Source organism: Emys orbicularis, chromosome 7 (genome assembly GCF_028017835.1).
Source record: "Emys orbicularis isolate rEmyOrb1 chromosome 7, rEmyOrb1.hap1, whole genome shotgun sequence".
Taxonomy (NCBI): Eukaryota; Metazoa; Chordata; order Testudines; family Emydidae; genus Emys; species Emys orbicularis.
Genome location: NC_088689.1, coordinates 126,325,923 through 126,353,358, shown reverse-complemented (window position 1 = coordinate 126,353,358; position 27,436 = coordinate 126,325,923). Strand labels below are relative to the sequence as shown.

At 39.5% G+C, this 27,436-nt stretch overlaps 1 protein-coding gene across 1 annotated transcript in view; it reads left to right on the top strand.

Annotated features, from left to right (window-relative positions):
• ATXN7 (ataxin 7) overlaps positions 1-27,436 on the top strand; it is a 130,390-nt gene that overhangs the window by 66,162 nt on the left and 36,792 nt on the right. The window contains exon 5 of the mRNA XM_065407691.1: positions 11,357-11,461. Within this exon, the coding sequence (XP_065263763.1) occupies positions 11,357-11,461 (105 nt within the window). The remainder of the gene's footprint in view (positions 1-11,356; positions 11,462-27,436) is intronic.

The following is a 27,436-nucleotide window of genomic DNA, read 5'->3' as shown; positions in this document are numbered from 1 at the left end:
ATATAGGCTATTTCAGACTATACAGGTAGGGATGGGTTGTGAATTCCAAAGTCAAAGGGTCCTTGCAGAGAACCCTTTGCCATCAACTCCTTCTCTTACATACCAAGTGAACTCCAGCTCAGTCATCTCTGCTGATTGTTAACTGTGGCCTTATGGTGTGGGGAATGTCCATTTGTCTTGCCTTATTTTATGCTGAAATTAAAGTTCTTTATTATTTGGAACAGCACAAGTAGAAACATTAGGACCAGATTTTTAAAAAGTGTCTAAATTTGTGCATGCAAATTTGATGGTTGGATGTGCACCTGGTTTGCACATGCAAACCATGTTTGCAGTAGCACATGCTGTATGCATGCACAAATGACAGCAGATGCACATTTAAAAGCCAGAGTGAAATGTCCCTGCCTGCTGTGTTTGTTTAAAGTTTTCCAGAAGTTAAATTGTTTCAAAAGGTGTTAAATGAGGATTGATGAATTAATTCATCTTTTTCATCTCTCAAAAGCCAAAGGGTTGTCATTGTTTTTAAATTAATACATTTTCCCTAATTCCCGTGTTACTAATTGCAAAAGCTACAGTATATTTATATTCACTGACAAACTATTGAAATCACTTGCAAAGCAAGGAAAGTCAAACTCCATCTGAACACGCCCTATTATCCTTACTTAATGCAGTCTAGAAATATTGTAATTTTTAATATAAGCACTAGATTAGCCAGATCTCTGTTGACCACTGTTGGATCCTTATCATATATAATGAAGTAGGTTACAGATGAGGTTTGTTTTCACTTTGTATTATCTTGCTTTTTTGAGAGTTAATCAGACTATTACTGACCACATATTTATCTACTAATTTTATTTTGCTTTGACCAAAGTTAAAGTAGATTGCAGAAAACACCATTTTAAAAAAAATCTTCTGTATATTTGATGTACAAACTAATTTTGAAATCATGTAGTATATACCTGAACAAACTGCTATTATCCATTTAGGTCAGAAATTCATTTTTTAAAACAAACATGCTCACGCATACACAAAAAAGTAATAGATTTAAAGGGACAATATGTAAAATCTTGCCTTTTTAAAAAAAAAAATGAGCTGAAGTATAGCTCATAGGAATATTAAATTTGTTTGAAATGTGTATCCAAAACTTCCATTGGTTTCAAAACACCTTTTGGACCCTAAGATATTTATATACTATTAATAGGTTAAGTAAATTATCCTTGCATAATTGACAATATATTCCTGTGAAAAATGAAGATAAAGCTAAAATATATATTTTACTAGTAAAATTTTTGTTTTAAATTAAGGGAAATAACTTAACATTCCTAAAACACCTCTAATATTATCAAAGGTTAGACAGATATGCTTTGTGAATTAAAAATGAGCATCAGATTAGAAATATAATTCTTTACATTGTTGACTACCAAAGTACACAGTAGAACTGTGACATCAATTTGATTTTTGACTTTAATATTGATATATAGATAGATGTGAATGCTCACGAGTGCTGAACTGTTGGCTCTGTTTCTGAAAAATAGTATTGAAGCATATTGTTTTGACAGTAAAACTTCTTAAAAAAAATGTGTGGCCATTACAGAAAGTTGAATGTGTGTGTAAAAGATAAGATTTTTGTGATGCCAACTTTGACAGCACCTGGTCTCCTTTAGTTTTCAGCTCAAAGATATAGATGGCCTCTCTTAGGGTATGTCTATTCTACCCGCCGGATCGGCGGGCAGCGATTGATCCAGCGGGGATCGATTTTATCGCGTCTAGTCTAGACGCGATAAATCAACCCCCAAGAGCTCTCCCGTCGACTCCTGTACTCCAGCGCCGCAAGAGGCGCAAGCGGAGCCGACGGGGGAGTGGCAGCAAGTCGACTCACCGCGGTGAAGACACCACGGTAAGTCAATCTAAGTACGTAACTTAGATCGATTTCCCCCCCCCTCCCCCCAGTGTAGACCAGGGCTTAGAAATAGGGAATACCTGTTTTTAGAACAAAGGAAGACTTTATTTAGGATGACTTGTTGCCGTTATTTATTATTGTTGCCAGAACCTGTGGTCGGGAACTATCCTTGTTGTACCACTGGCTCTACAAGCACAGTACAACACAGAGCAAGTCTTGTCTGCACCATGAATATTACGTGATGCAGACAACTGATATCAGCAACATATCCAGTTGAACTTAGAGGAACAGGTTTTTTTAAACATGATTCTAGTACAATTTTACCTTGTTGATGATGCTGGCTATAAATCCTGTGGTAGAAACCAGTTTAAGTGGAACTGCTTATGCTCCCAATACTTCTGTTAGTCTTAAAGGCGCCACAGGACCCTCTGTTGCATTTAAACAGATGCTTTCCATTTGAAATCTAGCACCTCGATGCCAAACTGAAAAGGCCAACCTCAAGTGTTCAAAACTCAGGAGTCAGACTCCCCACCCCAAGTCAGGAGAGTTTAAAAATAAATGAGGGTTCATTTTATTTGCCCTCTGGTATTGAGCATTTAGGGTTCACTCTTTTCTCCATGGCCATGAGCTCTACAAACATCCTTTTTATTTTAAACAGAAGCTGAGATTTTGTGATAAGCTGATTCCAGCAGCCAAAGCAAGGTACTGCAAGACTTATGCTAAAAATTGCAAGAGTTAGTAACATGTATTTTAAACAAGGTGTTGAATAGTTTTTGGTATTACACCTGTGTTTGAATCTGTTATATTACATTACAGTGAGTAGATACCTAAAGTTAACTCTATTTGAATAAAAACTGTCCGAACTGTAATATCAGGTTTATATTGTACTTAAGGCATTTTGTTCCACCTTTTTGTCTGAATCAGGTGTTCTAGATAATTTAAACATTTTGCTATTCACATCAGCCAGTGGAATGCACATTGCCAATTTATATTAAATAGCAACCAACACCAACATATTTGTAATAGTACATTAGTCAGGCCTGGCCATTTTTATTTAGACTTACCAAGCTCCTTTTTACCTGAAAATACATACAGGGTGAAAGGTGGAGCTCTGGAAAGGTTAGATCTAGAAATATTAATGCAGTACTTTTATGGGAAATGCTTTTACTTAAATCTGTCTTCAGATTTGTATCCTTTTACCAAGTCTCTGAAATAGTAAGTAGTTTTTCCCCACCCTTGCTTTTGTCTGCCCTTCTGCTTTCTCTTTCTCTTCCTCTGTTTCACTTTTCACTTTCATCTCTGTTTTTAAACTGCAGCGAGCACACTTCTGCAAAAAAGAGGAATTTTGTGCATTGATCTCTGAAAACAGTCAGATTTAGGGCTCATTTTGATCTCTTCCACTAGATTATTCCACTATTTTGGACCCAGCATTGAAGCTACCTGAAAGTTTCACAGTTTTGGATGAGAAATTTGTCTTAGTAGGTGGTAGATACCCTAGTTAAGGGACTTTAAGATTAGTATCAGGACCTCAGATTAAATTTTGAAATAAAGAGGGAATCTGTGGAGAGTTTGGAGTGCAATTGAGATAGGAATCAGCTGCTGAATGATGCCAAAGCTGGGCATTAATATATAAAACTTTTGTTTTCTCTATAATATGTCATGGAGCAGGAATACACAGATGCTATTACTTTTTATGTCTATGAACATGAATTTCCCCAATGAAATGGTGCTGAAAAGAAAATACTAAAAATATGCAGAAAACACAAGATGACCTAAACTAGGGTTACCATACGTCCGGTTTTTCCTGGACATGTCCAGCTTTTTGGTAAACAAACCCCCGTCCGGGGGGGAATTTCCAAAAAGCCGAACATGTCCGGGAAAAATACTCCCTGGCTTACCTTAGAGCGGGCACCGGGGGCTGCTGTGCTCCCTGACTCCTGGGCTCTGTAAGAGCCGAGCTGCCCGAGCGCTACCGGCTTCAGGCAGCCCCCATGTCTCTGGACCCTGCGCCCCCTGCCGGGCACTTCCCCTCCTGGGCTCCGGGGGCGCAGGGTCCAGAGGCATGGGGGCTGCCTGAAGCCGGTAGCGCTCGGGCAGCTCGGCGCTTACAGAGCCCTGGAGTTCAGGGAGCACAGCAGCCGCCGGAGCCTGGGAGGGGAAGTGCCCGGCCGGGGGCGCAGGGTCCGGAGGCATGGGGGCTGCCTGAAGCCCGAGCGCTACCGGCTTCACGATTTGCCGGGCAGCCTCCAGACCCTGCGCCCCCGGCTGGGCGCTTCCCCTCCCGGGCTCCAGCTGCGCTGGGGAAGCGCCGGCCGGGGGTGCAGGGTCTGGGGGCTGCCCGGCAAACCGTGAAGCCAGTAGCGCTCGGGCAGCCCTTTTCGCGTGGCTGGGAGGGAGGAGGGGGAATGCGGGCGCTCAGAGAAAGCTGAAGTGTGGCTTGAAGGCCAAATACAGCTGCTCTCAGATTCACCGCAAACGTTTGACTCATGAAGAACATGTGTAACAGCAGGGAATGCAGCCACGTTGCTCACATTGAAAAGGAGAAATGCATGTGGGAAGTTGCGGTGCTCACGGGATGTACATCAATAATAATATAAAGGCACCTGAAGTCTGCTTTAATTTAGTGCAGCCCCTGTGATTCCCACCTTCTACAAAAGATACTGCTTCTCCATTGGCTTCATGTAAATACTAGGTCTATTTAAAAAAGAAAGTTGGAATCCTACATTGAAATTTTTTGTTTGGCCTAGACCGACAGCCCCAGATGAAGGAAGTTGTAGTAGCCCAGCCTTGAGACGAATGTGTAGATCACAGTTGCAAGGCTCTCACTCGAGAGGAAAGCGCTTGACTGTTAAGTATTTTAAAATGTCATCTTTAAGCTCAAAGTAACCGTACCTTGGAACTGGCACTGTTGAAATACTATGAACTGCATTAGACTTTTAAATTCAGATTGAATGTGCATGGCATCAAATCAGATGAATATAAAAGTATAATATTATATAGCATCAATTACAAAATTTTGTAACTCCTAAATGAGGAAAAAGGGGGGAACCAACCATATGAAGGATTCATGTCCCATAGCTCACAGCAGATTTTTGGTATTGAAATGTCTTTGTTAAAAATATTACCTAGGTTCTCTAGTATTTATAAGATACTTGTTGCACAATACACACATGCTACAGTGTGACTGTTTCTCTATTCCAAAGGTTAAATTCCTCTTCCGAACTAAAGATACAGTTTCACTGAAAACTGCTTGTTGCTCAGCTTGAACAACACCATAGTAATTATGCCAAAATAGGGGAAGAAAATTATTTTTCTAACATACCAGTAGTAGGTGGGCGCTTAACTGGGACTCAGGAAATTTGGGTTCAATTCCTCGCCCTTCCACAGCCTTCCTGTGCAATCTTGAGCAAGTCACTTAATTTCTCTGGGCCTTAGTTCCCCATTTGTAAAAAGATGATAATACTTCCTTTCTCCCACTCTGTCTGTCTTGTCCAATCAGACTATAAGATGTTCAGGGTAGGGACTACCTCTTGCCATATGTTTGTACAGTGCCTAGCACAATGGGGTCCCGATCTTGTTTATGACTTCTAGGCAATATTGTAATACAAATAATAATGCTAGGGATTTCACTGTACACATTTTAAGAATAATTTTGATAGTAGCGTCATTACAATGCTTTTTTCCACCCATCCTTCACCTTGGATAGCTTGCATTAGTCCTATTCTTCAATTTTTACATCCATACACAATTAGTAAATTACCTTTTGTTGACCCTCATAGAAATGAAGGTGAAGTGCTAGACAGTCTGGCGAAACACTTGGATTTGTGACACTAACATTCCAAAGGGCTCTTAAAAGCTAAATTAGATACTCTATTATCTAAGTAGTTGTGTGGTAATGATTTGAGGTGAAAGTGCAGTTCAGATGATTTGTGTGAGCCGGCAAGACTTGTGTGTGTACCTCCCCTTGAAGTGGGTTGGAGTTTTGTGTGTACAGTGAATGCCTTTTGTTAGGTGTTAGGTGGTGTTAGATGTTAGGTGTGTACAGTGAATTCCTTTTGTTAGGTTCAGCTGGTTTTACTTTGTACTAAAATTGTTCCCTCTGAATTGGTTATCTTTATCACTCTAATACAGTTCTTTGGAACTGTTTCCCTAAAATTTTCAAAATTAGAATTGTAAGTGTTAGAGCTACAGAATATTTCAACACTTTTTAAAAATTCTGGGTGTAAGGTTAACCTAAATGTATAGATTGTTGTATAGTTTTTAATGAATAATTTTGTGTTTAGCATGCTGTGGTAAAAGAGAATCTGCCAGGGCCTAATTCTCAGAGCACCAGATGTATTAATTTCATGAAGCACAGTACTTCTGCTCTACATCCCTGCTCTGCTCTTGTGAGCAATGAGAGCATTGAAATGCACTCAAATGCTGCTCTTTGAGTGCTAGAAATTCTGCTCTGAGTGGGTATATTTCAGTACCCTTTTTTTTCCCCCTCCAAAAGAGTGAACAGATGGAGCAGAAGGAAGGTGCAGCAAGCATGTGTGTGTTTGTGTGAGATCAAAAGTAAGTACAAACACCATGTTTGTTGTTATCTGGTCACCTTGCAGAGAAGTGAGCATTCTGTCAATAGTATCCTATATTGGGGAAGCTAATATGTTAAGAATATGAAGGACAATTGAAATACAGCATATTTTTCTTCTTTGACTGGTCTAGCGGATGGGAGGAAGCAGTAGATGTGACATATCTTGATTTTAATAAGGCTTTTGACACAATCTCCCATTATATTCACATAAGCAAACTAGGGAAATGCAATCTAGATGAAATTATTGTAAAGTGGATGCACAACTGGTTGAAAGACAGTACTCAAAGAGCCGTTATACTCTCCCAGTTTCACAGCGCACCATTTATATCTAGTGGAGCCCCACAGGGGCCAGTCCTGGGATTGGTTATCATGAGTAACTTGGATAATGGAGTAAAGAACATGCTCTTAAAATTTGCAGACTACAGCAGCTGCTGAAAAAGGATCTGGGGGTTGTAGTGGATCACAAATTGAATATGAGTCAACAATGTGATGCAGTTGCAAAAAAGGCTGATATCATTCTGGGCTGTGTTGTAAGACACAGGAGGCGATTGTCCCGCTCTGCTCTGCACTGGTGAGGCCTCAGCTGGAGTGCTGCATCTAGTTCTGGGCGCCACGCTTTAGGAAACGTGGACAAATTGGAGAGAGTCCAGAGAAGAGCAACAAAAATGATAAAAGGTTTAGAAAACCTGACCTATGAGGAAAGATTAAAACAAGTGGGCATGTTTAGTCTTGAGAAAAGAAGACTGACGGGGGACTTGATAACAGTCTGCACATATGTTATGGGTTGTTATAAAGAGGATGGGTGTTGATTTTTCTCCATGTCCACTGAAGGTAGGACAAGAAGTAACATGCTTGATCTGCAGCAAGGGAGATTTAGCATAGATATTAGGAAGAGCTCTCTCTAACTGTAAAGGTAGTTAAGTTCTGAAATAGGCTTCCAAGGAAGGTTATGGAATCCCCATTATTGGAGATTTTTAAGAATAGGTTATTTTTAAGAACCTGTCAGGGATGGTCTAGGTTTATTTGGTCCTGTCTCAGTGCAGGGGGCTGGACTTGATGACTTTTTGAGACCCCCTTCCAGTACTACATTTCTATGAGTCTATAAATGTTACTCAGACTGAATATTGGGTCTCTATTAGTGTTAATACACAGTGAGCACATTAGGCCTGTGCTGAAGTCCCATAGATGCCAGTTTAAGGCCTTGGTCCTAATCTTCAAAGCAGTTAATGGATCAGTGGCCCCAGCTACATTAAAGACTGAAAATCAGTTGATGATCCACTGAGACAGTTGTGCTCTTCTGGGACAGTGTTGTCACAAATATCAGGCGAAAGCTCAGGAGAGCTGGGGACAAAGCATTTTTGGCTTAGGGGATCCAGCTATGGAAGAAACTTCCAGAGTTGATTAAGTGAATCCAGAGTCTGTCTTTAGGAAATGCTGCAGAACCTTCTTCAAAAAAGTCTTGATGCCATAGCAAAAATAACATTCACAATACTGGTCTACCCAGATACCATCCTCCACCCGCCCCACCCCACAAAAGAGCTTTCAAAAAAAACAAGCATCAAAAAAATAAACAAACATACTCTTAGAACAGTTTTGCCCCCAAAACAGAGAAGAGCCAGAGATTCCATGAAGTTCACTAGGGACCTTGCTGTTGGAAGGCACTGTGGTATTATGGTGATGGGCAGCAGTATAAAACCCTAAGATAGATGATTGTGTAGTAGACCAGGAGTCTAATGTGCGCACTTCGGAAAATCTGTCCTGTGATTTTGTGTTCTCCTGTTTATAAAACTAATTAATTCCAAATGTTACTTCTATGTATATATTCCTTCCGTATGTTCTGCACGGGAATAATCTGAAAAAGGTATGCCCATGTTATGCAAAAATTGCCGTGTAATTTGAAACTTCTACAGGAATACATTTTTGTCTATGTGAAAATTTCTGATGAACCTTGAGACATTCAGATAATAATTCACCTGTAGTATCAAAGTACACCTCGATATTTCCTACATATTTGTAAAAGGGTACTTTAAATATAATGATGGGTGTCTCAAAATAATGCCAAGAGGTCCTTCCTATGTTGCCAGATAAGTAGCAATAGACAATATTTCCCCCATATTGCCAACAATTTTTTAGCGTTCTCTGTTAAATGATGTAAAGCCTACATTGTAATCAAACCTCACTTTGTTCCCTCCCATATGTTACTTAGGCACTGTGGAGCACAGCTGTAAGTCTGCTTTCCAAGGACCCCATCACAAGCCCTGACGTGGGGCATGCTGGGGGGTAGGAAGAAATGTGGGGTGGAAGCCATATTACACATCACTGCGACCCACAGGGCAGTCCCAGGAGGCTGACATTACTGTGAGCTGCCCATCTTACACCAGGAATCTCTTTATCTCCAAGAACAACGAGGAGTCCTTGTGGCACCTTAGAGACTAACAAATTTATTTGGGCATAAGCTTTCGTGGGCTACAGCCCACTTCATCAAATGCATGGAGTGAAAAATACAGTAAGCAGTGTGTGTGTGTATATATATATATATATATATACATGAAAGATGGGAGTTGCCTTACCAAGTGTGGGGGTCAGTGCTAATAGTGTTAACCCCTTCCTGTCAACTGTTGGGAATGGGCCACTTCCACCTTAATTGAATTGGCCTTGTTAGCACTGACCCCCCACTTGGTAAGGCAACTCCCATCTTTCATATGCTGTGTATATATACACTGCTTACTGTATTTTTCACTCCATGCATCTGATGAAGTGGGCTTTAGCCCGCGAAAGCTTATGCCCAAATAAATTCGTTAGTCTCTAAAGTGCCACAAGGACTCCTCTTTGTTTTTGCTGAGACAGACTAACACGGCTACCATTCTGGAACTTAGCTCCAAGAGAAGCCCAGAAGCAGGAGGGCACAAAGGTGGCTTAAAACCATGTTATCCCCAATCCCTTCCACCTGGGCTGAGAGCTCAGTGCTGTCTCTCTGAGGCGCGTCACAGAATCTCACCGTATGGCTTTTTTCAGTTTGTACAGTTATTTTCATGAAGAAATGTAATATTTATCAGGGAAGGCAGGTATTGGAAAATAGCTGTTTATTAATCTAGTCTATCCCCTGGTTTATTATGTGCGGTATATTTGCTTGTGCTTTGCCCAGTTTGCATTAATTTAAAATGTCATCATCTGATGTTTTACCAAATATTTCTCTAATGACATCTCTTAAATTGTTTATGTAAAAGCTAGACTTGGTATTTGCACAAATTATAAAATGCTTGACCCTGATCATGTATCAAATTACAAGTGTATTATTAATAGTACATATCTTTTACTGAAATTTCCATTTCTGTATAAGCACCTATGGTTTAGATAGGCACTTAAAATATAAACATATGAGAGAAAATTAAATAAAACAGATGAATCTAGATGTGATGTATCGCAGTCATACTCAATCCATATTTGATTTATCCACATCTGTGTATACAAGGGATTTCAGTAGCAGCCATTGCATGGGGAGTTTGTTTTATATCATTTTAATCTAAAATTCAGATACATGTTTTAAAAAGTTCAACATTTTTTTTTTTTTTAAAGAAAATATGCCTGCATTTAAAAGTATCGTATCTTATTACAAATGTAGGCCCTAATTCTGGCAGCTGATCTGTGTAGAGCCCTATTGAGTTTAAGTTTCTGAAAGAGTGCAGGGATCTGCCCATGTAGATCATCTTGCAGGATCATGGCCCTATTCATTCCCACAGAAAAGGGTTACATGGTATAAAATCAGTTTTAAATTCTTGCATAATTCAGATTTCTTGAATGACCAGAATGTATTAGTCCTGTAAAATATATGAAATATGTGAATATCCATGACACATGTTAATGTTTAAAATATGTAACACTATTGTCAATGTCAAATTAATAATTATGTTGCATTTACTTATATTTTAATATTTGCATATAAATGTACACATTTATTTTAGTGTTCTTTAAGGTAAGAAAACAACATTTAACCATTTAAATGATGTATAATCTTTTTTTGAAAATGTTACTGATTGCTTTATGCCACATACTGTTAGGAGACTGCATTTATCTACTTAGTTATATGTTTGGTTTTTTGAACAACTGAATAATTGGGTAATACTTGACAGGTTTCATTTTTAAATGTAATACTCTTTTAGATTTGTGGTAAGTAGAGTTTGTATTCACTGCATTCAGAAATTACTGGTAAGTGTTTAAACATTAAGCAATACTCTTAAGGAACTGGTTTTCATAAACATTGCAGAAACTAATTTTACTTGAAAAGACTGAAAGTATGTGTGTTTATCATTGAAATACACATACACACTGACATACTCTTATCTCTTTCTCCCTCTTATGCCTGTTACACAGATCTCTGGTACCAGATGGCTGGAATATAATGCACTGTTAAACAAATAAGACCATTAGACACATTATACTGCCTGGTAAATGACTGTGCATTTAAAATGGTTACAAATTTTTAAGTAGAAAACAACCTTCATTTTAGAGATTGTTTAAAGAAAGTGGGATAGAACTTAAACTACTCTCTGAATAGCTTACGTTTACTATGTCATCAAAATATAATGATTTTCTGTTGTCCTTTTGAAGATGGCATGAAATAATCACTCCTACATCAGATTGCTGGTCTACAAGCAACAGTCAGTTTGATTTTATACTTAGCTTTGAAGAAAAATATGTGGTGTTTGTAATATTTCAACACTAACCTAACTATTGTACTGTATGTTCTTTTTTCTCACTTTCCGAATGTATTGAAATGAGCTATAAATGATAGTTCAGTGATAGCATCATATGGTCCTCGAACACAGTTGTTTTTCAGTAATTGTAAGCAGCTGAGAGATATGCCCTTTGTCTTTTTGTTTTAGATATGCCAATATTTGGTCTTTGCCCGGCTCATGATGATTTCTATTTGGTGATGTGTAACCACTGTAATCAGGTCGTAAAACCACAGGCATTTCAATCACATTATGGTAAGTGCTTAACCATTTTTAATAATTAAGGGTGAGGTTAAATCAGGATTAAGCCTGGCAATTTTTGATTATCCGTCTTTGTGATCTTTAAAGCTGATGGTGCACACAGTATTATAATGTAAATACAGTATAAGAAGGTAACCTGTGTTCATTGCAAAATGTTTTAACTATTTAAAAAATAATGTTCATGAATGCGAAAGGATGGTCCTTGTTGAGATTAGTAAAGTATTTGAATGTTCCCCCCTTTAAGTACTACATCAGCGTTGTCCCATTTTGAAATGGTGTGTGTGTGTATGTATGTTTCTTAATATCTGAAGACTTTAAATGTTTTTAAATGTCATACAATTGCAGTTGAGCTGAAAACTAAAATTGCAGATTTTGCTATAGAGCAAACATGGTGCACTTGAAAGTAGTAAACTTATTTATTTTAAAAAGTATCAATTGTTATTTGTTTTAATGGTCAGATGAAGTTTTTGTGTATAAACTATGCTAGAAGTGTGTGGGTAACATCAACCAACACAGTATTTGTACAGCACCAAGAAAACCTAAAGTTCTATACAGTTCAAGTATTCAGTAGCTTCATATAAAATATTCAATGGGTGAAGGGTGGATAGTTTTTCAGACCCTTTCCTCTGCCCCTCTCCAGAGTGGTAGACAATTTTAAAGGGATGGAGGATTTTGATTGGGACCCTTTGGTATTCATTTTTGGATATGCAGGGCTAAAGAAATTTAGCAGACTTTTTCTAAACGTGCTAATACAAAAGATGGTGAGAACCCCAGTATATCTTCACCTCCACTTCCTTCTTCCCAAACACACAGGATGTGTAGGTGTGTGCGCATATGCTACTCTTGAGGGAAATCTACACCAACAAATTTAATGTTCTGCGAACAAGGTTTTAAAAATCTGCAAAAATCTGAATATTTTATTTGTCAAAATAACACCGTATAATCACACCATTTCAATTATTTGCTGAAAAGTATTTTGAAATAAATTACCAAAATAATTGAAAATGGAGTGATTATATTGTTGTTGTGTTTCTGTGTTGTTTTGACAAATTATGCAGAACTTTGCAGAATTTAATATTTTTTTAATTTTTTGGTGAAAAATTCCCTTGAGTTCCAGGGTTCTGTGTGGCAACAATCTGGGTGCAGGGGGGAATCTGGATGCACAATGGCTTGGTGTGGGGTTCTGGGTACAGGGGGAATGGGACTCTGCAGGGGAGTCCAGGTGAAGGTGGTTAGGGCTCAGTGGGGAGGAGGCTGGGGGAGTGGGGCTCAGTGGCGGGGGAGGGTCAGGGTGCAGCTGGTTGGGGCTCAACAGGGTAGGGGTCCGGGGGTGGAGGGCTCATGATGCAGGGTGGGGGTTTGGGAGCTCAGTGTGGGGGTTCTGGGTGCAGGGGGCCCCTGATGCAGAGGGGGCTCTATGGGGGAGGGGGAATCTCTGTACAAAGGAGCTGCTCCCCCTGTCCACCCAAACTCCGTGCATCTTGACCTGGAAAGCCTTTCCCCGCCCCCACTCCCACCCCCGGGGCACAGTTTCCTGCAGCCAGGGGAAGTTTCTGGGGCTTGATCTGACCCAGCTCCGGCTGCTCCGTGCTCCAGCTGGGACTAACGTCCCTGGATGGCCAGGGCATCTCCCTTCCCCCAGTGATTTACCTCTCCCCCAGCTGCTCGAACAGACACCTCTAAGCTGCAGGGAAGGGGTGAGTGGGTAGTGGTGCAGCTTCTCTTTGCTTCCCCGCAGAAACCATTTTCTGCAAGGAAGTAAAGGGAATCTGCGGGAGGGCAGGGGTTTCTGCTGCGCCGCAGTTGCACAGAATTCCCCCAGGAGTAATATGCATGCCCATGCGCAAACATCCCTAAAACCCTTTCTGCGCTGAAGGATAGAATCATAGAACTGGAAGGGACCTTTATAGGTCTTCTAGTCCAGCCCCCTGGACTCAAGGAAGGACTAAGTGTTATCTAGACCATCCTTGACAAGTGTTTGTCTAACCTGCTCTTAAAAGTCTCCAATGTCAGGGATTTCACAACCTCCCTAGACAATTTATTCCAGTGCTTACCCACCCTGACAGGAAGTTTTTCCTAATGTCCAACCTAACCGCCCTTGCTGCAATTTAAGCCCATTGCTGCTTGTCCTATCCTGAGAGGTTAAGAATAATTTTTCTCCCTCATCCTTGTGACACCTTTTATGTACTTGAAAACTATTATCATGTCCCCCCTCAGTCTTCTCTTCTTCAGACTAAACAAATGCAATTTTTTCAATCTTCCCTGATAGGTCATGTTTTCTAGACCTTTAATCATTTTGTTGCTCTTCTCTGGACTTTCTCCAATTTGTCCACATCCTTCCTGAAATATGGTGCCCAGAACTGGACACAATACTCCAGTTGAGGCCTAATCAGCATGGAGTAGAGTGAAGAATTATTACTTGTGTCTTGCTTACAACACTCCTGCTAATACATCCCAGAAGGATGTTTTCTTTTTTTGCAACAGTGTTACACTGTTTAGCGTGTGATCCACTATGACCCCAGATCGCTTTCCTAGGCAGTCATTTCCCATTTTGTATGTGTACAACTGATGGTTCCTTCCTAAGTAGAGTACTTTGCATTTGTCCTTGTACTTGTATGTGCCTTTGTCCTTGTACTTGTATGTGCCTACACTGTGGTGGTTACAGCTGCATATCTGTGGGGCTGTAGCTTTGCTGCTGTAGCCCCCATAATATAGACAAGCTGTTGGCGATCTCTGTCCGGTTCTTCACAGAAAAGTTTCTACCTCATAGAAACCATTGTCATAGTTGTTAGCATGACAACTGTGTTGGCATGCTCAGCACACAGTTCAAGAATTGTGTGGGCCTAGAAACTGAATTGCTGTCTCACCCCTAAAGAGTGAATATATTAGTTGGGTGATGTGTGGAAGCTTGCATTGCCACTAGCAGCATAGAACTTGTTTTGTGACTAAAAAGTTGATTTGTTTCCAAGCGTGTTAATTCAGAATCTTGCTTTACATTCACTTTAAAAGAGAAGGGTTTGCTGTGAAGTAGAATTGTGAAAAACACATTTGGGGTTTTTTTTCCATTTTAAAAGAGTGAATTTTTTTTGGTTTTATCTTTTTTATTGTCGCTTGTGTATGTATACTGTATGCATAATAACATGTATCAAAAAGATTTCAAATACAAGACATATTAGCCTCTAATTTTAAATCTGTAAATTAGAACTAGATACTTTAACATAAATTAAAAAGGCATTGATGAGGCCGTCAAGGTTATTGTTAATGTCTGTCAGGACTATTATGAACAATAAGAAAGTTATAAAATTATCTACTTATGCGGTGTAGTTGTAGCCATGTCCCTCCCAGGATATTAGAGAGACAAGGTGGGCAAGGTAATATCTTTTATTGGACCAATTTCTGGTGAGAGAGACAACAGAAGTTAGTCCAATAAAAGATACTACTTCACCTTGTCTCTCTAATACAACTGTCTAGAAATTTAGAAAGGAAATGGGTGGAGTCATTGGTGATTGCGGAAAATGAGGTTGGGTGGAGATGTAAACTATTCAAAGAGTTTGGTTTGCTAAGTAATTTCAGAAAGGTGAGCAGGACATACGATGGGGTGGTTCTGTATGAAACTGGCTAGCTAATCTTTTAGCTGTTTTCAGTTTATTTGGAGGTTGTTTCTTGTTTTAACCATAATAAATGTGAAAGCTGCTCATCAATATGACAAGACAGGTGATTAATGATTACCAAACAGCAGTGTACTTATCTGACTCAACATGCCTAAAGTGAAGAAATGATAGAAATAATGGAAACAAAAAAATTTATAAAGTAAAATGTAAACATTGTCAAATTATATTAAGTAACAAGATAGAGGAGTTGAGCTCATGTTTAAAAGTGAAGAAAATAGTTTTCTTTGGATTTTTCACGATCAGATTTTCTACTGAATGAAATCTGTAATTTGTGGTTTTATTTCAGGATTTTTTTTAAAATGGTGAGTCTCACCAGGTTTGGGAAAAATCACAAGTGTAGCGAAGTAATGCTTTTTATACATTTTCCAGTGCTTTTGTTGTTGTTTTGGAATATTACTAGAGAGAGAGTTTCTTAAAATACTATATAGCTTTTGGTGCTGTGTGTTGCTTGTACTTGATGTTCTTTGAAGCTTGTCCTGGTGGGCTTTTTAGTTTCCACAATAGAATATGCTCTTTCAAAATGTCACTTTTGTCAGAGGAAGGGTAAACAAACTACTCACAGAACTTAATGAGCTAATTTCCTCCCAAAGCATGTTTGTGGTAAACTACAAGACAAGGTAGTCTGAAAGAGTTTTTTAGTTCATATGTTAAAATTTTCTAGACCACATGCAATTAGATAAATTGAAATACAATTTTTACTCAAAATATACCACATTTAATATTTTAGCAAAATAGAATAGAATATTTGAGCAAAATAGAAATCTATTTAAAATTTCGGCTGTTCTTTGTTATGCGAAAGGATATTCATCATAATACTAAATTTAAATTTTACTTTTCTTGAGGCAATAAAGCTAATATATAAAATATTTAATAATTGTAATTTGTCAGTGATGACTGGTATTTGTTATAGAATAAATATAATCATTAAAATTGAATTGCAAATGCAATTTCATATTTGGCATGCATAATACCTTGTTGTTGTTGTTGTTGTTGTTGGAGAAAGAAAAAAGTTGCTTTAATAGAGTGAAGTAATGCATTTGTTTCTATCAGTGATCATTAGTTTAAGTCCTGGGTGGGGAAAAAATGCTTTTGGCCACACAGAAAACTTTGTACAATTTCTTTATGTATCCTTGGGTAGACTGCTTGTACTGTGTGTCGTCTTCTACACTTTCAATATATGGTGGTGAACATATTTCAAACGCACATTGCTTTACATTCAGAAGAGAATTTGGGATTCCTCATTCTTTGTGTTTGAATAAATTCCGTTGACACAGTCATGACTTTACTTTTCCTTCAACAGCAGTCATTGCAGAATCTTACTCTATTTAACGTGGTGTATAAACATCTCCTCTCTGTGGCTCTCTGATGGCATCCTGGGCTTTGTCTTGGGTTCCTTCCTTTTCTTTCCTCACGGTCCATCCCTAGCAGATCTTTTTATAAGCTCTCATGGTTTCAGATGACAACTCTAAACTGATGGAAACTGATGACTAGGATTGAAAGTCTGTTCCAGTGGATGCATTTTTTTTCTTTGTTTTTTTTTTCGCCCTGAAAAATTTAAAGTTCACGGTTCCACATACTTCAGCACATGGCTGGTCTTTGTGGGTATGTAAAACCCATTGCCATGGTTCCTTTAGTTTTTAGTGGAGATCCCAGAGCAGTGCATGGTTGTGGGGGGGACACGTAGGCTGTTGGTGGTGGTTCAAGAGCTTTCACCAGCTTTTCCCATCCCGGACTGGTTGCCAGCCAGGTGTCTGCAATGAGCCACGTCCCTGCTAAGTAGCTAGTCTGGCTTCTGGTCCCATGGAAGGGAGGCAGCTCAGTGGTGTGAGAAGCAGCATGTTCTTGTGGATTTAAACATGGGTTTGCAAAGCAAAGGCTTCCTGCATTCTAATCTTTGCTAGTGACTACCTTTGTGCTTTTGGCCAAGTCACTTAACTTCTCTGAGCCTCAGTTTCTATACCTATAATGGAGGATAATAATGGTTACCTACCTTATAAAAACAACGAGGAGTCCTTGTGGCATCTTAGAGACTAACAAATTTATTTGGGCATAAGCTTTCGTGGGCTAGAACCCACTTCATCGGATGCATGAAGTGAAAAATACAAGAGCAGGTATAAATATTTTTCACTGCATGCATCTGATGAAGTGGGTTCTAGCCCACGAAAGCTTATGCCCAAATAAATTTGTTAGTCTCTAAGATGCCACAAGGACTCCTTGTTGTTTTTGCTGATACAGACCAACACGGCTACCCCTCTGAAACCTGCTACCTTATAAAGTATCATAAGAGCTATGAATGAGACCTGTAATGGCGTTGTCTGTTTAATTATTGAATGGTTGTAAAAAGCTATAAAAGGGTTAAATATTGGAAAGAGAAAATGATACCGTATACTGTTCCTGAGTCTTTAGACTGGCATGTCTGGTGCCTCTACTCATTCTCATGGCTCTGGCATGTAGTGACAAATGAGATTAATGACTCTGTTCAGCTTCACTTCTGCTGTTCTGTGGGCAACAGTAACACTGTTCAGAATGTCAGTTTCACCTTGCTACTCTTTTGGAAAACTCTGTAGGGAGGACCTGCAGCAAGGAGGACCTAAAAAAAAGAGAATGTGGAAGGGATAAACTAGTAAAGACCACTTTATCCTCTCTTTGCAGCTCTAGGGTTGGAGGTAGAATAGCAAAGAACACACCCAACCTTGCCACAGCCAGGAGGAAGAGAAGAGACAGAAAATACCTGCTCCTTTCAGTCTGCAGAGAGAAGGGGAGCTTCATGTTGTTAGATACCTGTTAGCTAGAGGCTGATATGAAAGATAGAGTCCGAGAACAGCACCAACGCTCTTCCCAGCAGCTGAAAGCTATAGATTGGGCTTCTCATCAGGAGTTGCCGTCACCTGATTGTCTCACTACACAGGCTCTTTAGCTTACCTCCCCCTCCTCCACTCACACATTTATTCGGGTGTTGTATCTGTCTGCGACTAGCAGGTTTTAGTCCTCTGTCTTCTGCCTAGTAGGGGTCTGGTAAATTTTTAAACTTGTTTTTTTTTTTTTTTTTTAACTGGGTTAGAAATGCTATACCCAACCCGATTTTAATCAAGATAAATGACCCCATTAACTTTTCTTGGATTTGACAGAGATAATTGTAATCAGTGTTGCTATACTTGACCCTTGGAATACGTTGTAGAAAGTTGACGTGTTCTGATATCACACGTAACTTAGTATCTCAGAACCTTCAGCATAACATATGCATTTGTTGCTTTTCCCACATTATAGCCTGAACATAAATCTAAGCCTTATTGGTTACTATAAACTAGAACTGACAGCTGACCAAACTGAAAATTTGACATCAATATTTAAGTCATATATATATATTTTGTTAACTTCTAGGCTTTTTTTTTTTTAGGGAGAAAGATAGAGTGTTTAAAAAATACACAAAGTCAAAGATGGAGTGTGTTTACAAGTCAATGTTTAATGCAGATGGGAAAGGAATGTTTTGAACCTGGCTCCCAAACCATTGCACCTGGGCTTTTTTGTAGAAGGTTGCATGAGCTCTTACGTCTTTTGGACGGATGGGTCTTCATTATATTTAGCAATCTATTGGGCAGTTGACTAATTTTTCTCAGTAATGAAGTGCCTGCTGTTCATCTAGGACTCTCTTAACTAATGTAAAAATACTTTATACAAATAGTAGGAATTTCAACTATCAGTCTTCCTAAACCCCTCCTCCTGTAATGGTTTAATAGTCAAAATAAAACTTTCTAGACCCTCTAGTTTTTTACACATGGGCTAGCAATCTGCCAAGCATACTGTCAAATAGGCACAGGTGGTATTAGACATATACTCAGTCCAAGTTAATCTCTGTGATTTAGCAAATTATCATTGGCAACTTTAGCAGGTTCCATTTAGACATGCAGGCAGTTCTCATACAGTAGTTTCCAGCACCTGGATTTTAGTTTCTAGGTCCAGTAACAACTAGTTTAATTTCTTCTTGGCTGAGCTATGTGAAATTCTATACCTTTTGCAAGAATCATTTTGGCATATTCCCAGAAAGGCTCAAAGTTTAGTATGGGATTTATTTCAGAGAAATCTTTCAAGTGATTATTTAGTTATTTTTAAATAGAACATCATTAAATAAAAAAGTACTACCACCTGGAAAGAAACTCACTGGAAATAAACCAGAGTTATAGACAGGACTTGAAATGTATACCCATAACCTATTAGCAAGTACTATGCCTCCTAGCCAGGATGAAAAATAACAAAGGTCCACATCCCCTGCAGTTTTACAGAATAAAGTAGTTGTGTACTGTGTTTATTTGTAATGTCACAATCAGTTCATATTTAGAAGTGTTTCTTTACACATGTAAGAGCTATAAACTTTGTTAAATGAAAGCTTAGTTTTTGAAGAAGTTGATGGAAGTTTCCTGGTAAAACTGCTTCCCTGTTGTGGGCACATGGCTTTTTCAAGCCCTGAATGTAGGTATAAAGCAATCATTGGTAGCAGTATCTGATGAAATACAGTGGTGTTGAATTTCAGACTTAAAAACCAAGGAAAAGTCATTGTACAGTTTACTGCTTAATCTGTAATTCATATTACTATATGTGCTAAAATACTTAAAATGTAAAATTACCATGGTATGCTTTCTTCTCTCTTTGCCTCAGATTGGTTAGTACAAATTGAATTTCATGCTACTCTGCCAGAACAGATAGCACGCAATGCAGAAAGCACCTAATGATTGAAACACAATGGAGAGAGAATATCTTCTCTTCTATTTGAGAGAACTTGAAGGAGAAATATTTTCAAATGAAGGAACTGTGTAAAGATATAAAGTCTTCCAGTGAAAATCCCAATCCTGCACAGTGAGCCTTCTGCTTAAATCCCACGGTTTGGGACTACATGTGGATGGGTCTCTTTTCAGGGTTGATGTCTAAAAGAGGAAAGGAGGGAGGAAGAAGCAACAGTTAGTATTGGTGGGGAAGAAGCAAGAATCATCTTCATCTTCCTATGGAGAAGCAAATCTTAGGCATGAGGGAGGAATAATTTAACTAAATGCAGCATATTGCTAAACAGAACTGAGAGAGTATCTGGAACAAAAAGGTTAGCAATTTTAATAAATTAAACCATGGCTATTAAAAAGAACAGGAGTACTTGTGGCACCTTAGAGACTAACAAATTTATTAGAGCATAAGCTTTCGTGGGCTACAGCCCACTTCTTCGGATGCATATAGAATGGAACATATATTGAGGAGATGTATATACACACATACAGAGAGCATGAACAGGTGGGAGTTGTCTTACCAACTCTGAGAGGCCAATTAAGTAAGAGAAAAAAAACTTTTGAAGTGATAATCTAGATAGCCCAGTACAGACAGTTTGATAAGAGGTGTGAGAATACTTACAAGGGGAGATAGAGTCAATGTTTGTAATGGCTCAGCCATTCCCAGTCCTTATTCAATCCTAAATTGCTTGTATCTAGTTTGCATATCAATTCCAGCTCAGCAGTCTCTCGTTGGAGTCTGTTTTTGAAGTTTTTCTGTTGTAAGATAGCCACCCGCAGGTCTGTCATTGAATGACCAGACAGGTTAAAGTGTTCTCCCAGTGGTTTTTGAGTATTATGATTCCTGATGTCAGTTTTGTGTCCATTAATTCTTTTGCGTAGAGACTGTCCGGTTTGGCCAATGTACATGGCAGAGGGGCATTGCTGGCACATGATGGCATATATCACATTGGTAGATGTGCAGGTGAACGAGCCCCTGATGGTATGGCTGATGTGATTAGGTCCTATGATGATGTCACTTGAATAGATATGTGGACAGAGTTGGCATCGGGCTTTGTTACAAGGATAGGTTCCTGGGTCAGTGTTTTTGTTCAGTGATGTGTGGTTGCTGGTGAGTATTTGCTTTAGGTTGGGGGGGTTGTCTGTAAGCGAGGACAGGTCTGTCTCCCAAGATCTGTGAGAGTGAGGGATCATCTTTCAGGATAGGTTGTAGATCTTTGATGATGCGCTGGAGAGGTTTTAGTTGGGGGCTGAAGGTGACAGCTAGTGGTGTTCTGTTATTTTCTTTGTTGGGCCTGTCTTGATCACTTCAAAAGTTTTTTTTCTCTTACTTAATTGGCCTCTCAGAGTTGGTAAGACAACTCCCACCTGTTCATGCTCTCTGTATGTGTGTATATACATCTCCTCAATATATGTTCCATTCTATATGCATCCGAAGAAGTGGGCTGTAGCCCACGAAAGCTTATGCTCTAATAAATTTGTTAGTCTCTAAGGTGCCACAAGTACTCCTGGTTTTTTTGCGGATACAGACTAACAGGGCTGCTACTCTGAAACATGGCTATTAAGTGCACATAACTAAAGTCCCACTTGGGAAGTTTTAAGGAGTAATTTGGGATTGTGGGATAAGCCCATTAGTTTGTTCTAAAATGATCAGCACTGAAATAGTTAATAATATTGACTTTTAAATCATCTTAAGTTTCATCATTTAGATCTCATTAAGATACATGGTTAAGATCACAGCACTCTTTGAGTTATTGTTTCAGACTGTCTGCAGACTCAGGAAAAGCAATGCTGCATCGATTTACATGCTGTGTATGTTTAGAAGGATTTCTTCACCACTGTAAGGGCTCTTTCTAGTTCCTAACCGCTCCTTCAGTCTGGGTCCCAGCCAGAGGAGGTAGCATGCATCGAGAGGGTAGGCCAGAGGCGTGGAGGAATTGGCATGGAGCCCAGAGCAGCACTGTACACAGAAGTTTGAAGCTGCAACCTGTTTGGGGGAGGAATGCCAGGAAGGTGGGAGGAGCCTTATTCCAGAGAAGAAAAAGAAACCGGGTTCCTACTGGCGTGGAGAGGAGAGAGGGGATGGTAGCCCATAGTTTAAAACCTCTAAGACAAGGACTCACTATTAAAAGGACGCTGTCAAAAGGTTTAATCCTGAAATGTGACCAACTATAAAATAGTTATGTTTATAAGGCCTTCCTGGCTTGTTTCTTTTGGGAAGTATGTGTTCTCATGACTAAACTATTCCAAGAAATGCAAACCTCAGATGAACACCACAACCCTTACAATCCCAGAAAGGTGCATTCTGGGAACCTCTTTAAACACTGTTAAGTATTGAACTACAAAGATAAAGAGAGACTTCTTTTTCCCCCCCCAACTGTCAAAAAAAAGTTACTTTCATGCATACATATAGTTTCATGTTGCACAGATTCTGTCCTCCTCCCATTCACTTCCAACCCTCTCCTCACAATCATCTCCCTTTTCTCACCAGAGAGGGGCCATTCACATATTCTCTTGTGGTGGTGTCTGAGCAGTGCACAAACCACACAACACTTCTCCAGGCCTGCAGCACAGTTACTATGCTGAGGGAAAGTAGGAGCACGGTGCAGTATCTGCCTAGAGAGAGGGGAGCAAGAGGTACAGGACTGATGGTGACACTAGCAGCAAAAATAAGTCTTTATCAGGAGAGCCTTGCAAGGCTAGAGTTCAGTAGTTGTAATCTGGGTGGACATGTCCAGGGAGGAGGAGAAAAGTGCAAAAAAATCCCATAGGTGTGGATAAACTTGAGAGGAGGTGAGATAGTGTGAGGGTAAATGGATGGGAAGAAACATGAAAATGAAGGGGAATAGCTAAAAAAAAGCAGAGAATCAAATGCAGAACTGAAATAAACTTAGTGAAAGGAAAATACAGTGAGGAGGAAGATAAGCAAACGAAGGGGAAATAGGCTCAAAGGAGAAAAATAAATCATAAAAAACAGATGGAATTATACAAACTCGCAAATTTTTTCTTTAGAAAAATATTGAAGAAAGGAGGGGAAAGAGGATTACAATAAAGAAACTATCACGGCTTCTTCCTTTTAAAATTATTTCAGCAAAAGCGATCACATTAATATAATTTGTGAATGCAGCACTTTACATAATTCTATATGCACTGGGCCCATTTTGGATGTGTCTCCCACTTCATCACACATTGCCTGTGATGTTGATGGGCGCATATATCTGCGTACGTGCACACACAATATTACTAGAATGCTTCAGTATGCAGTTTTGTTTGTGCCTCTCTTCAGTGCATTTTCTCTTGTTGCTTATGTAAGAAACATAGAAATAAAATTAAGTAACACTTCTTAGAAAATAAGGGGCACTTAATATATGGGTGTGGCTTCTGCTCTGATCAGTAGGATGTATCACTGCTTTTATAACAGCATGGAGAGGAATGCCCTCCGACTTCCGAATATATATGTCCAGGATCGTTACTAGAGGGAAGAAAATTGTTCATGCCAGGCCTACACAAAAAGCAATGCTTTGTGCGTACTTGCTCCTTCTGCTGGCCATGCAGCAAGCAAACAGCATTCCCGAAGCTGTGTTCTCATCTTTACACAATCGTAGCAAACCAAAAAGCTGCATTAATGTTATGCTCTTGTAGAAACTCAAGAGAAAGCTAATGTGTACCAAATAGAAAAAATAATAATTTATTTTCAACCTTCTAATTAGGCATTACATAGACTTTTTAAATTACTGAGTATTTATTTACACATTTATTGTTTACCAGTTTTCTTTGACCTTTCAGTAACTTCCTGATAGTGACAATATTATTAATTCCTGGAAAAGTGTCAGAGACTTACAAAAACAAAGCAAAGAAACTGACATCCAATACACATCTCATATATTTAAAGCCTACAAACTGTGTTTTTTTAAGTATGACCAGAAGAGGGAGTATATAACATTTCCTATGTAATATCATCTGCCAACATATTGTCAAATGTCTAATCAATAAATACATGATTTATATATATAACTTAAAAAAAATAAGTAAACCTTTATTGCTGATTTAAACTCACAGTATTAAGAAAACAGAATTAATGCCAAAACTAGCTGTACCATTAACTCAGTGTGACTTTTTGCATGATTAAGTGGAACAGCATTTACTCTGTAGGATAATTTTCTAAAAATGGTAAAAATTAACCTCTTTGGAAATACCGACAAAGTCCTAAATATCGAATTGTAATGACCAGTGAACCAAAATTAAAGACACTTGTTGCTATAGATTATGTGAATAAATTGGGTAATTTAAAACCGATCTTGCAAACCCTTATGTGAGTAGTCCTATTGAAGCCAATAGGATTGCTCGTGCAACTCGGGAATATTCACATTTCAGGGTTTACAGCACAGTTTCTATCACTTTTCATAGTGTAGATCACAACTTAATACTGAGATCGTCACCTCCCTGCCACAATTGCACACACCATCATTTCTGTCATATGCAATCTTACAATAGCCTTGTGGCAATTGCGTACATGGAAAATATTAGGAAAGTATTTACTCTGTTAATGCAGGTTGGAAGAAGGAGGACTAGAACCACAAATACATCAAAACTGTTTGCAGATTACTTGTTTACAGGTAGACCTGGCCGTAACTCAGGATATCTGTTTTGGGAGAAATTTTGATTTTTCTAAAATTCAGTTTTGTTCCATATTGGATTGTAACCAAATGTTTTAGAAACTTCTTGTGAACTGGAAATCCTGGGGAAAAAAATTTAGAAGTGAAATTTTCTCCCTAGGACAGCCGCTGCCAAGTGAAATTGACATTGTCAGTGTTTGGGCTCCTGGAGTCTGGGGCTTTGGGACTGCTCCACCATGCATACTGCCTGAAGACGCCAGGGCTTCCAGACTCCAGGACCAACTGGTTCCCCTGGAGTGGGAGCCACAGACCCTGAAAGCCCTTACCAGGATCTCTAGATTCCCAGTTCTGCAGCAGGGAACCTGGGAGTCGTGAGAGTCTCTGGGTGAGCTGGGCCTTCTAGGCTACCTACTGTGGAGTGAGCAGCTGAGCTGCAGTTAGAGTTGCAGCTCCAAGGACTTCCAGTCTGTCAGCTCCATGGCAGGGAGCCTACAAGCCCTGGCATGATGAGGCTGCCCTGGAGCAGCAAACTCTGGAAACCTCGGCTCTCCATCCCGGGGCAGCCTGGAATTCCAGGCCTCTCCACAGCCCACTAGGCAGCTGGCTGAGAACTAGGCAGTTTCTAGCTCGCTTTCACGAAACACTTTGGGTTTAACTAATTGGCATTTTCTGATGAAACTTGGTTTCATCGGAGAATGTCCAATTGGCTCTACTTACAGGAATGGCCCCAAGTCTGTTTTAGTCAAATTGTTTAGATAATTGCAAGAAAATTTGTCAGCTTGGCTTCTGAATTTCTACTATTGCTTTTTCTGTAGTACTATAAAAAGTGTCACAACAACAACAATGGAGGCTAAAGTCTTTCTAGAGTTCTGAACTTTGCACAGTATGTCTAGTTGTAATTAATATTGTAATATTTAATCATTTTAACAAGTAATGTTCTACTCATTATCTAATTTTGGTTTTCCTTATGTGTTCTTCTCTATAACAGCTAGGTGTGTACTGAACATGTCACTTAATAAAACACATTAATGTTTTATATGATTTCCTTTGGAAAATAATGTGGGTTCTGCACTGTGAAACTCCCCAAAAACTATAAATCCTCTCAAGGTTTAGAAAATTTAGAAGGCAGAAAGTTAAAATAGATAAATGTAATATTACACGTATCCACACAAGCCTAAGATGCCATCCTAGCTGAATATGTGAAATACCATTGAGTAGTTGGGATAGTAATAATGATACCCAAAATATTACATTAGTTCCTTTCGATCGAACTGGAAGGATATATTGTTCCCACCTGGAGGATGCAGGTTATACATAGTTTGACAAAATAGTAGTTTTAGGTTTTTTCCCACCCTAAAATTTATGCAACGTTTTGGTCCCAAAAGTTCATATGGAGGCTGTGCAGCAGATTGACATTGAGAATACAGGTCGATCCATTGCACAATGCCAAAAGAAGTTTGGAGGGGGAAAAAATGTTGTGTACCTAGTATTGTGAGGCTGCTCAAAGGTAAAGAGCTCATCTAAATTTCCTGCCTGCTGTTATTCCCTGAACTCGGTTCTGTCTTTCTATTGCCTTCCCCCTCCACCCCTACGCCCACCCCCAGTGGTGTCATGCAACCTACAAGAGTTACTCCAGTGCCTTAATAACTCATTTCTTTGGCACGGGTTGGGGTGAAATAAGGACTGGCTTTGAGAATTTTTTTCCCCAGTTGTTAATAAAATAAATCCTTTTGTTCCTGCGGTGGTGGGAGACTCTCATTCCACTCCCTGATTACTGGGAATTGGCATTGGGCAAGGCTTCTGCAGAGGCAGTGCAGTTCCCATGTAATTGAGCTTCCACTCACTACAGGCAAGTGCTGTCAGGAAATATTTGGCTCACATCTCTGAAATATACAGGGTGGCCTTAAAATGGGAGACTTCTCTTTCAGCTAGATATACTTCATGTGCCTCTACCAGAAAAGAACATTCTCCTGATCTTAGGAGATAGGAATTCATGTGACCATGAATGCTAAGGGGGCTCCAGTAATTCCCAGGAACCTTGTCTGTCAGTCAGATGAGGCCTTAGTCTGTAATCACCGTTATGCAGCTATTTCAGTGGGTGGGGTAGGAGATGTACCTCCCTTCAGCAAAGGCTCCTGACTCCTTAGCGGTCACCTCTCTTGGGTGGAGACCTGCATCTCTTTCCCTCCTGAGCGAGGGTTTTTCAGGCTGCACTGTTCCCTATCTACACTGTGATATACCCAGGAAGCCAGACTGTCTAAACAGGCCAGTGTCTGCTTTGCTTTCTCTCCAGTGGCTATGAGTAGCATACTGTCTGCAGTTACAAGATACTGCACAACTCTTTATAAGCAAGCACATTTATTTTTAAGGTAAAAGCATTACAGAGAAAACACAGTAAAAACAATAAAAGAACCTATACGCATGCTAAACAGCTTACCAGAGGTCACCACAACCCCAACTTTAGGCTCTGTAGGTGTCAGTCCTTCAAAACCCACAACTGGGTTTCCCCCGTAGTTAAAAGTTTATAACTGCCTCAGATTTAGAACCAGTAAACAACCATGAATAGTTCAGTCTTTCCTTTATACAGTGTGATACTTAGATCTTGGTCTCGTGTAACTGGGGATCATCAGACAATGGCCCCTCCTCAGAGCATAGCTTCAAAAGGCAGGCTGGGTTTTTGCATAACCAGAGGTGGGGAATTTACATTCACCTCCCCCTAGATATTCCCAAGAAAAACCACTTAGCACTTTTTGTTCCAAGTGTCCATTCTTGTCTTGTTCAATATAGTCCTATGACCCCCCAGGTCTCACATCTGTCACATCTCCCCCTTCAAGAGGTTACATATAATCCCAGCCCACAATAATACATAAACCATTCATTTCATACAGTTGTCCCCAAAGACACTTAAATTAA